Source organism: Mandrillus leucophaeus, unplaced genomic scaffold (genome assembly GCF_000951045.1).
Source record: "Mandrillus leucophaeus isolate KB7577 unplaced genomic scaffold, Mleu.le_1.0 Scaffold12, whole genome shotgun sequence".
Lineage (NCBI taxonomy): Eukaryota > Metazoa > Chordata > Mammalia > Primates > Cercopithecidae > Mandrillus > Mandrillus leucophaeus.
The window spans coordinates 2,207,601-2,220,063 of NW_012100320.1; the positions used below are offsets into that span (position 1 = coordinate 2,207,601).

A 12,463-nucleotide genomic window follows, 5' to 3' on the forward strand; every position below is an offset into this window, starting at 1 on the left:
AGGAAGGAAGGAAGGAAGGAAGGAAGGAAGGAAGGAAGGAAGGAAGGAAGGAAGGAAGACCAAGCTTTAGTCATTCCCAGAAAACCTGTCACAGTGAAGGGGGCATAAAGCAGAGGAAATTCTACTAATGTCAAATAGTGAAAATAGCTCTGAAAGATTTCATCTTCTGAGAGATTTGTCTCTACAGGTAAACGTTAGCAAAATATTTTTCTGGAAGTCAGTAAGATATTTGAGAAATCAGAGCTTTTAGGTAAAAAACAAACATTTTTTAAAGTGATTAACTTAATTTTTAAAAATTGCCAAAGGTCATAGGTTATTGCAATCATATGGATAGCTCTTGCAAATTAATGAGAAAAATGGATAAAATGACAGTGCTGTAGTATTTCAGAATGTATATTTTAGTATGTTTTTAAAACAGATAAACCACCTCAATGCGGTAAAGTATATTTTGCAAATTACCAACATTTCCTCCTTTCTTTTGGTATAAGTAAAGAAATGAAAAGAGAATGAACTACTGAAAAGCAAATCCTTCACACTATGTGTATCTGACAAGTGGAAAGCATCTGCAGGTTGGTCTGTGGGCACAGTCATAGCAACACAGTTCCCCTGTCAACTCAACTCCAGGAACCAGAGAGCAAGCAGCTTTGTGTCTGACTATGTTTATTTACCTATCCGGCAAGCAGGGGAGACAGATGGTTTGGTAAAAAGGGTAAGCCAGACAAAAAAATTTGTATATTTTAGGGCTTCCAGCTAAGCTACATGCTAAGTAAGTGGAGAAGAAAGACTTGACTTACCTGCACTGCCAAGCTGTTTATAAAATCTGTACTCTAAATGAAGCTGTGGAGCACGTGATTTTATTGGTTCCTGAAATCCAAAAAGAAAAACTGATCAGATTTCAACAAATGGGATTTTTCCATTCTTAAAGTTTTGGAGTAAACAACGGTTAAGATCACCTAATGTTTTAGAGATGATATCCATATATGAGAGCCTTTTCTAACCACAATTTGTCTTAGACAGTACAGTTAAGAGAAGATGAAGGTGAATTACATACAACTCCTTCCATGGATAGTTAAATAAAAATAGACTTTGCATGAGCTATCATTCAAGGATACCTTTCTTGCAATGAAATATTCTCCTGATATGTATTTTCCCAGGAAACTTGATGCCAAACCTTTAAATAAAAAAAATACCAGAATGTATTTCCTGCTTGTTTTGTTCTGAATTTTTGGGAGGTTCACGGTTTTATTATTTTTAGAAAAATAATGCATGCTCAGAAGAAAATTCCAATATACAAAAATTAGAAAGCAAAAATCATCTGTGATCCTGCCACTTTAAAGAGAGGCACTATTAACATTTTAGTGAATGCCTTTCTAAGTATTTATCTATATATGTATTTATATATAATATAGACTGATGAACTTAATTTTATATAAGTGAGATTATAATATATTTGCTGTTCATTAATGTGCTGTTGAATTCAACAATGTAGTAACATTTTCCCATGGCAGTAAATAAACGTGTATAATGTCTTGGTTTTTTTTTTAAAGACAGGGTCTCGCGCACTGCAGTCGAAACCTCCCAGATTCAAGTCATCCTCCTATCTTAGCCTCCCGAACAGCTGGGACCACAAGTGTGTGCTATCACTCACAGCTAATTTTTATTTTTTTGTAGAGATAGGATCTTACTATGTTGCCCAGGCTGGTCCCAAATTCCTGGGCTCAAGCAATCCTCCCACTTCAGACACCCAAAGTGCTGTGGGATTATAGGCATAAGCCACTGCACCTGGCTTATATTATTTTTAATGGTTTAAGTATTGCCCTGTATGTGCACATGTATTTTGTATTTACGTATGTATGTATACACACCCTCCCCATAATTTTTGGACATGTGAACTCTTTTCACTTTCCAATATTACGAACAATGCTTTTAGGAACATGCTTATATATATTTCTTTTTAAACTGTTGAGAATTAAAGATTGTAAATAGAATTAAAATATGTAACTTCAATCAATGTGGTGTTCAAGTTTCCAAAAATTGAGTTTTCTAAAAACCTCAGAGATAAAGCAGCCAAACAACCACACTTTGCTCTATACCAATTGAGCAACTGGCTGGTTGATTATTCTAAACTGAGAGTGTACTGGGCAACTGGCTAACAAGAAAACCAAACATTACCCTAAACACATTATAACCTCTCTTTAAAAGCTCAACAGTAGCTGACATGGTGGCTCATGTCTGCAATCCCAGCACTTTCAGAGGCTGAGACAGGAGGATCACTCAATACCAGGAGTTTGAGACCAGCCTGGGCAACACAGCAAAACCTCATCTTTACAAATAAACAAATAAAATAGGACAGGCATGGTGGCTCATGCCTGTAATCCCAGCACTTTGGGAGGCTGAGGCAGGAGAACTGCTTGAGTCCAGGAGTTCGAGACCAGCCTGGGCAACATAGGGAGACCCTGTCTCTACCAAAAATTTAAAAATTAGCCTGGTAGGATGGTACACTCCTGTAGTTCCAGCTACTCAGGAAGATGAGGTGGGAGGACTGCTTGAGTCCCACAGATCAAGACTGCAGGGAGCTGTGATTGTGCCACTGTACTCCAGCCTGGGCGACAGAGTGAGACCTTGTCTCAGTCAATCGATAAATAAAATAAAGTTCAACATCTGCACACCCATTAGGATGGCTATCATCAAAAACAGAAAATAACAAGTGTTGATGAGGATGTGGAGAAACTGGAATCCTTGTGCACTGCTGATGGGAATGCAAAATGGTGCAGTGACTGCTCGGGAAAATGGTATGGCAATTTTTCAAAAAATTAAACACAGAATCATTATGATTCACAATTCTCTTTCTGGACAGATGCTCCAAAGAAGTGGAAGCAGGAATTCAGATTTATTTTTACATGCATGTTCACAGCATTATTATTCACAATAACTAACAGGTGGAAGCAACCTAAGTGTGTATGATTGGACGAACGGATAAACAAAATTGGGTATATACATATGGTGAAGTATTATTCAACCTTAAAAAGGAAATTCCAACACATGCTACAACATGGGCAAACCTTGAGGACATTATGCTCGTGAAATAAGCCAGTTATAAAGGACAAATATTGCATGAGTCCACTTAATATTAAGTACCTAGTAGCCAAGTGCAGTGGCTCACGCCTGTAATCCTAGCACTTTGGGAGGCTGAGACAGATGGACTGCCTGAGCTCAGGAGTTCGAGACCAGCCTAGGCAACGCAGTGAAACTCCGCCTCTACTAAAATACAAAAAATTAGCCAGGAGTGTCAGCATGCACCTGTAGTCCCAGCTACTCAGCAGGCTGAGGCAGGAGAATTGCTTGAACCCGGGGGGTGGAGGTTGCAGTTAGCCTAGATCGCACCACTGCACTCCAGCCTGGGCGACAGAGCAAGACTCCATCTCCAAAAAAGCAAACAACACAAAAAAAATTAAGTATCTAGTGTAGTCAAATTCATAGAGACAGACAGAATGGTGGTTGCCAAGGGGTTGGGGGGAGGGGAGTGTTTAACAGATAGGAAATTTCAGTTAGGGAAGATGAAAAAGTTCTGGAGATGGATGGTGGTGATGGTTGTACACCAATATAAATGTACTTAATGCCACTGAACTTTTTTTTTTTTTTTTTTTTGAGACGGAGTTTCACTCTTGTTGCCCAGGCTGGACTGTAATGGCATGATATTGGCTCATCACAACCTCCGCCTCCCGGGTTCAGCAATTTTCCTGCCTCAGCCTCCCAAGTAGCTGGGATTACAGGCATATGCCACCACGCCTGGCTAATTTTTGTATTTTTAGTGGAGATGGGGTTTCTCCATGTTGGTCAGGCTGGTATCAAACCCCTGACCTCAGGTGATCCACCCGCCTCAGCCTCCCAAAGTGCTGGGATTACAGGCATAAGCCACTGCACCTGGCCAATGCCACTGAACTTTAAAAAATTGTTATAATGGTAAATTCTGGTTATCACCTGTTATTAGATAATATTATTTTCTCCTATTCCTTTCCATGGGTTGCCCTTTTTAAAATTCTGTTGACAGTATGCAAAAGTTTTAAATTTTGCTGAAGTCCAACTTAGCTAGCTTCTTTTTTTGTTGTCTGTGATTTTGGTGTCATATCCAAGAAATCACTGCCAAATTCAATGTCATGAAGCTTTTCTCATGTGTATTCTGGTAAAAATATCATAGTTTCAATCTTATATTTAGGTCTTTAATCCACTCTGAATTGTTGAATACAATGTAAAGTAAGAATCCAACTTCACTGTTACGTGGGTATCCAGTTTTTCTAGCCTCATTTGTTGAAAAGACTGTCCTTTCCTCCACTGAGTGGTTATTTGTCCTTTTTTTTTTTTTTTTTTTTTTTTGAGATGGAGTCTTACTCTGTCACCCAGGCTGGAGTGCAATGGCACAATCTCAGCTCACTGCAACCTCCACCTCCCGGGTTCAAGCAATTCTTCTGCCTCAGCCTCCCAAGTAGCTGGGACTACAGATGCATGCCACCACACTCGGCTAATTTTGTATTTTTAGTAGAGACGAGATTTTACCATAGTGGCCAGGCTGGTCTCAAACTCCCGACCTCCTGATCCACCCACTGCAGCCTCCCAAAGTGCTGAGATTATAGGTGTGAGCCCCCGTGCCCAGCCTATTTGTCTTATGTTTAAGACAGACTCCAAGGAAGGAGATTCCATAACTTCTCTCAATAATTCATGCTGATGTTGAACAAGTTTCGTGGTTTGGAACACTTTTATATTATACTCAAATCTCACTACTGAAACTTAAGCCTATTTTTCTTAAGTCCTCAGCAAAAAAATAAAAAAAACTCCTCAATAACCTCAAATACTATTAAGTAGCTCTCTTCAAATAACAAAACAATCCAATGATTTCCTAGACTTTCTTTCCTCAGGCAAAGTAATTTCAAATTCCTTTCACCTTTCCTCATAGGTCCTAGCTTTTAATTCTTTGATCATCTTTGAAGGCTCTTTCCTGAATCCATTTGAAGTTTTCTGCATTTTTCTTAAGATATAGAATCCATTAACCAAAGAATTCAGAAGTTTCTCTGAAGTTGTCTAGTCTATCCCTCTGCTTCTAGGAAGATTTTATCTAAATCAATTCAGGCCAGACTGGAATGTTCATATCTGTAGGAAGCGCTTTGAAGAAAGAACTCATACCCTTCTTTGAGTATAAAATCAGCAATCGTTAGAGTTGGACTTCAAGTGTCTCAAGACTTTTAGTCAAAAGAAAAGTACATGGCCGGGCACGGTGGCTCACGCCTATAATCCCAGCACTTTGGGATGCCGGGGTGGGTGAATCACGAGGTCAGGAGATCGAGACCATCCTGGCCAACATGGTGAAACCCCGTCTCTACTAAAAATACAAAAATTAGCTGGGCATGGTGGTGCATGCCTGTAATCCCAGCTACTCAGGAGGCTGAGGTAAGAGAATCGCTTGAACCAGGGGAGTTGGAGGTTGCAGTGAGCCGAGATCGTGCCACTGCACTCCAGCCTGGTGACTCAGCAAGATTCCATCTCAAAAAAAAAAAAAAAAAAAAGAAAAAGAAAAGTACATAAGACTAATTATATTGTAGAGTCCCTTTCCTATTTCTCTCTTCAGATAGAGAGGTATCATATCACTCTTATGTCTCCATTTGGTTGCAGATCTTCCACTGAATCACTATCAAAGCAGCCAGGTATAGAATTTTTCCATTAGCAAAGTAACTAAGAATTCACAAGGAACCAAACAGAAACAGTGATGACAAATCAACATGGAACTAGAAGTTGATCAAAACACTAGAAAAGCGACTATTCTTTCCGGAGAAATCACTTTTGGATTCTGACAAACCACAGAGGCAATGAATTTTAAAAACCACAGATCCCTCCTCAAATATTATACTCTCAATCTTCATGCTGGAAAGCATAATAGAGTAGCTAAGCTAGTAAATTAAAAATGCAAAATTCCATAGAGTTCAAGGGTTGAAAGGCATACACATCATATATTCAGACATGAGGGTCTTATTATGAAGACTGAGAGAATTACACACTTCAGCCAACTCCTTAGCACATGGCCATAGCCTGCTCAGCCAATTGGGCTTCAAGGTGCTTTTCTGGAAGCACTATAAGTAGAAGGCACTGCAAAACTCAGTCTACAGATTGCAGAAGGCAGCAATATTAGCAGCACAGAGAGATTTTTTTAAAACCCAATTGTTAGAAAACCTCTGTTAAAAAGAACCCTTAGAAATGTGGGTGATGGATAAAGGAGGGGCTCATTACACTATTTTGTTTACTTTGTGTATGATTTTTTTTAAAGGTTTTTAGAAATCTAAGAAAAAAGAGTCCACAATGAAGATCCAAACAAAGTACAACTGAAACAGCAGCAACAGAGCTTCCCTGCATTTCTGTGCCAGATGCTGATTACATTTCCGTGCCAGATGCTGATTACATTTCCATAGAGGCTGTGCATTTGCCAGAATATTTGCCACAGTTATTCTGGAAAACACATGCCTGCCTAAAATCCTAAACAAACAGCAGACAGCTACCTTATAGGAGTATAGTGCTTAAGGCAAATTTACCATTACAATCCAAAGGGCTCAATTACTGCCTTCATATCTCCCTTTGAAGAACAGAAGCCCAAAAGGAAGAGAGAAAGCCTGTAGACAAAATTGTTATCCTCTAAAATGCCTTTCAGACTGATCTGAAAGAGAAATGCAGTACTGAGTCACACCATACTAGATTGCAAGAGTTCCATTTTTAGCTTTAAATAGTGGCCATACAAAGCAAAATAAAAGTTTTTAAAAAGGAAAGTGAAATGTAACGATCAATCATGTCAACAATATGTTATGTAAGCTTATCTATACAGGTTGATTGGTACAACCTGGCAGAAGAAATCAAGATGAAAGAAGTGTCCCTAACAGAAAGCCTAACAAATATGTAGTAACATGGCAAATTTTTTAAGTGTTTTAGGAAGTGCTTCGTTCTCTTAGTAGTCCCAAAAAATCAGAGATTATTCCAACTTATCAGAATAATAGAACAGAAAAAGTAAAAAAAGTCAGTGTACTAGAGAACACTTTAATAGAATAACCAAATTCCTATAAATTAAAAAAATGTGGTTAATCCTATTTTTTTGAGACACGGTATCTGTCACCCAGGCTGAGTGCACAGGGGCAAGCAATCTCGGCTCACTGCAGTCTCAACTTCCTGGGCTCAGGTTATTCTCCCACATTAGCCTCCAAAGTAGCAGGGACTACACGTGTGTGCCAGCATACCTGACGAATTTTTTGTATTTTTTGTAGAGACAGTGTTTCGCCTTGTTGCCCAGGCTGGTCTGAACTTCTGGGCTCAAGCGATCTGCCTGTCTTGGCTTCCTAAAGTGGATTACAGGCATGAGCCACTGCGTCTGGCCGGTTAATCCTCTAATATTCAATCTAAGAGGATATTTGACCTGCATTGTTAACATGTATTACCTCTCTTCCTGCTCCCATCTATCCAACAAGAGTTCCAAGTCAAAATACAAAAAGAAAACACTTGGTTTCCTAGAAGTTACCTGCTGCTCTAAGCCCTGCTCCCTGTCCACCCACTCCTTTGTAGAGAAACAAATCTGATAACTGTCAGTTCCTCACAAGACAACCCTACCTCCTCCACAAGCAAGCTGGATGAGAAGAATGACCAATCACAGAACAAGTGTGGATGTGGTAAGTGCAATTAATTAGAAAAGAATAACAATGCCAGGCGTGGTGGCTCACACCTGTAATCCCAGTACTTTGGGAGGCCAAGCTGGATGGATCACCTGAGCTCAGGAGTTCGAGACCAACTGGGCAACATGATGAAACACTGTCTCTACAAAAAATACAAAACTTAGCCAGGTGTGGTGGCGCACACCTGCAGTCCCAGCCTCTTAGGAGGCAGACTGAGGTGGAAGGATCGCTTGAGCCCAGGAGGCAGAGGTTGCAGTGAGCCAAGATCACATCACTGCACTCTAGCCTGGGCAACAGCGTGAGACCCTGTCTCTAAAAAGTAAATAAAAAGAAAGAAAAGAAAAGAATTGCATAGATTTCCTTCAACCATTAACTCCTCTAGCTTCCAACTAATAAAACAAAGCTACCTGTAAATCCTGGGATACCTACTATGAGGACAAACACAGAGTTTCAGTGAAACTAGTCATATGAAACATTTCACATGAAAAAATGGTTTTGTTATCCACCTTAAATATAAGACAAAGAATTCTGTCTTTTAAAATTATTATTCCTCACAAATAATAAAATTATTACTTCTCTTTTTCAATAGGATATCATTTTCAATGACTAGTTTAATTATTCACAAGGTTAGTATTAATATACCAATTGACTCCTTTGCTTCTAATTTGACCATATGGTATATTTTTCATGCTTGACAGATTTTTAAGGCCATGATTAGATGATCAGTTATGATTTTCTTGTAAGTACAAAAAATAAATCAGTTTAGAGAAAAAAACAGTAAAATTTTTAAATGATTTTATCTTTTTAATTAAGATACCTCTGTGAAAGATTAAGTTCACAGAATTACTAGTTCTTCCAGCTTTTTTTAATCAACTAATTTTTGAGTCATCATTGCTAACACTAAAGTTAGTATCATTTAATTATATAGTGTTATATAGTATACAGTGATTCATCACTGTAACACTATCATTGAAGAAAAACGTGGGATCATATATTAAAAAAAACCATTAGCATTTTTGTGAATGAATGCTTAAAACTATTTCCTATAAGAAGATATAAGCAATGGGAGCACCAAAACATTAATTACCACAAACAGATTCTACTCACCAGTTTGATTGCTACATATTCATTGGTGTAGAGATTTTTACCTAAGGGGAAAGCAGAATGTATACGTTTTAGTGACATTTATTCTGGGAAAGGCAAAGCAAAATATTAGCTTACAGGGTCATGAGAAAGGTTATATTCCCAATGCTGCTCACATAAATGAAACTTGATTCATAAGTGAAAAGCTACAGAGATAATGAGATCCAGCAAGGCTAGAACAGCTTGAAAATTTAGAAATTTAAGCTACACCTGAGAATCTTCCTAAAAGAGAAAATATATCTCTCTTACACACACATACACACACACACACACACGCATGTGCGCGTGTGTTAATATTTCTCATCTATTAAGTCACAAGGCAATTCAAGAAGAAATTCCAGAATTTCAAAGAGATTTTAGCTCTTGGCACAATAAACACAAACCTTCATTCTTCGAACTAACTGGCAAATAGAATTCTATATATTTTGTCACGGTATGTCGTGTCAACTTTAGATGGCATAAAGGATAGTGTGAATAAAACCAACTATTGCCCAAACCTACTTTTGGAGAATTCATCTACTGCTTGTAAGCAGATGATTCTCAAAGTTGTTTTGACTGTTCACCAGAACAATAACTTTATATCTTTTAACTATTTACAGGAAACAGATCTTCAGTTAGACAACACTTACACATCTCAAAGTTCTTCCTGCAATAATGCTTTTTTCTTTAAACTTTCCTGTTTCTACAAATGTAATCAATATTCCCAGACGTTTAGACTAAGAACTTGGAATGATGATGAGGACCAGAGCAACAACTTTCAATTAGTGAACCTGTAATATATGCTGGGTACTCAGCTCCTCTCACCTCCCCACCGTCACTAATCCTTGGAAACCTTAACTTTAATTCCTCCTGAGTGCTTAGTACATATCATGTAGTTTAGTAGTTTAGCCACTGCACTGAACTTCATATCTCTTCTTACACATTTGCCTTCTTATCCAGCTAGAGTGTAAATATCTTGAGGACAGGGATTTTAAGTTTTCTCAATACCCTATGGTGCTTAAGACCGTGTTCAGCACATATAAGACACTCAAAATCTCGACTGATTAAAAGTTATTGGTACTGTATCTATAGTACGGCTATTTTTAAAATAATATACGAGTAAATGTTATATTCCTATAATACACAGCTGAATATATGTGTGTGAAAAATAATACAAAAGTAATATAAAAGTTTTTAGTATTTTCTGATTTTTATATAATGTACATTGTTTTTATAAATAAAAAAACAAGCTGGGTGTGGTGTAATCCCAACACTTTGGGAGGCTGAGGCAGGTGGATCACTTGAGGTCAGGAGTTCAAGACCAGCCTGGCCAACATGGTGAAACCCTGTCTCTACTAAAAATACAAAAATTAGCTGGGCGTGGTGGTGAACGCTTGTAATCTCAGATACTTGTGAAGCTGAGGCGGGAAAATCACTTGAACCCGGGAGGTGTAGGCTACAGTGAGCCAAGATTACACCACTGTACTCCAGCCTGGGCAACAGAGTGAGATGCCGTCTCATAAATAAATAAATAAACAAACATAAAAAGCTGCTTACAAGTTTTCATTTACACACCTCTAGACAACTAAGGCCCTCTGCAATATAACTACATCATTAAACTTTTCATACTGCCATCAGATTGTGAGTACTTTTATGTGTCAAAGAGTACACTAATTTAGGAATAATTTTTGTCTGCAAGTAAGATAAAAAGAAGACTAACAGGTTGGTTTCTTAGGTGTTTGCCCTAAGAAACCATAAGAAACACCTAAGAAACCATAAGATGAATAACTTCTTTTTTAGGGGAGCACAAGTAGAAAACAGGCATTTCTCTCATATATATAGTGTTTGCATTAACTTTCTAAAGGTTACTTTATGTTTCTGATTACTGTTTCCACCAAAACCATTTTAAAATATATTTCATGAAATTATAAAAAGGATAGTAATAAGTAAGAGAGGAACAGATGAGGCAGTAACAAATAGCCAACTCCCAGGCAGATTAAAACTTTAATTTGGCCCACAACTTCTTGCACACCAGATGTGATGCTGCGCAAAGATTTTTCAGGATAGCTCTTCCTGAAATGAAATGAGTATTGTTACTGTGACTTAAAACTAATTTTAGGGTCAGGTGCAGTGGCTCATGCCTGTAATCCCAGCACTTTGGGAGGCCAAGGTGGGTGGATCACCTGAGGTCAGGAGTTCGAGAACAGCCTGGTCAACATGGTGAAACCCTGTCTCTACTAAAAATACAATAATTAGTTGGGGGTGGTGGTGGGAATCTGTAATCCCAGCTACTCGGCAGACTGATACAGGAGAATCACTTGAACCTGGGACACAGAGGTTGCAGTGAGCTGAGATCACGCCATTGCACTCCAGCATGGGAGACAGGAGCAAAACTCTGTCTCAAAAAAAAAAACAAAAAACAAAAAAACCCAAAAAACTAATTTTAGCACAAGCTTAACCATAAGAACCTAATTACAGCTCACGCCTGTAATCCCAGCACTTGGGGAGGGCGAGGCAGGTGGATCACGAGGTCAGGAGTTCGAGACCAGCCTGACCAACAGGGTGAAATCCCATCTCTACTAGAAATACAAAAATTAGGCAGGCATGGTGGCATGCGCCTGTAATCCCAGCTACTCGGGAGGCTGAGACAGGAGAATTGCTTGACCCGGGAGGCAGAGGTTGCAGTGAGCCAAAATCGCACCATTGTACCCCAGCCTGGGCAACAGAGCAAGACTGCTTCTCAAAAAAAAAAAAAAAAAAAAAAAAAAAGCAAGCCATTAAAAAAGCAAGCCATTAATACCATTTTTCCCTGTTCCTACTGCCTGTATAATTGCAGAACATCAATGCTATCTTAAAGTTTAAAATGAAAGGTTTTGTGACCTGATAAGATCTGGGATTTTGCATGAGCATTGTAAGGTAGTACAAGATTAACTAGAAAAAAAAGAGAACAGAGGTAGGGAAAACCGTGACTATTTAATGTCCATCTACACAAATACCAGACATCTAAGATGAGCAACCTCAGTTCTCACCCTTCATAGACTGTATTCTACCTCCTCACACAAGGTCTTGTATGTGGTGGCTCAAAAGTGTGTCAAATAAATCACATGATATGGTGTGTGTTAAAAATAAAATACAAACAAGTCAGTAGAAGAGCCTGGATACGGAGGTTAATGAATTTGGGCAGAAGCAGCACTTGAAGTGAGCCCAGAAGGATTTCCTATTTTTAAAAAATACTAATTTGAACAATGATATGGAGAAATGATAGAAAATGCACAGGATTTGATATGCTGTGGGTAGACCCATATAATCGGAGCACATAGTGTGTGGGAAGAAACAGAAGAAAAGCCATAAAGATCCACTAAGCTAAGCACAGGTTATGAATAATATTGAATGCCAGGTCCCCACTCTGAGGTACGTATGCCCGCGGGTACCTAGAAGTGTGCCAAGGCACTTGTGTACTAAGCTACAGGACAAGTAATACACACTTTTCTTGGATCCTCATTTTCATTTGAAGATTTGGAGAAAGTCTTTTTTTATATAAAAACAAACCTACTATATTATAGAAATTGTGCATGGATTTCTTTTGAAGAAAAAAATGTAGCTGGGTGTGGTGGCTCACACCTGTAATCCCAGCACTTTGGGAG

The 12,463-nt window shown here is 38.6% G+C and overlaps 1 protein-coding gene across 2 annotated transcripts in view; it reads right to left on the minus strand.

The window, feature by feature from the left end:
• CSNK1G1 (casein kinase 1, gamma 1) overlaps positions 1 to 12,463 on the minus strand; it is a 290,970-nt gene that overhangs the window by 106,764 nt on the left and 171,743 nt on the right. For both annotated transcript variants that reach the window (XM_011967933.1, XM_011967939.1), the window contains 2 exons: positions 8,805 to 8,845; positions 795 to 864 (listed from right to left, as the gene is read on the minus strand). In XM_011967933.1, coding sequence (XP_011823323.1) covers positions 795 to 864; positions 8,805 to 8,845 — 111 coding nt within the window. The remainder of the gene's footprint in view (positions 1 to 794; positions 865 to 8,804; positions 8,846 to 12,463) is intronic.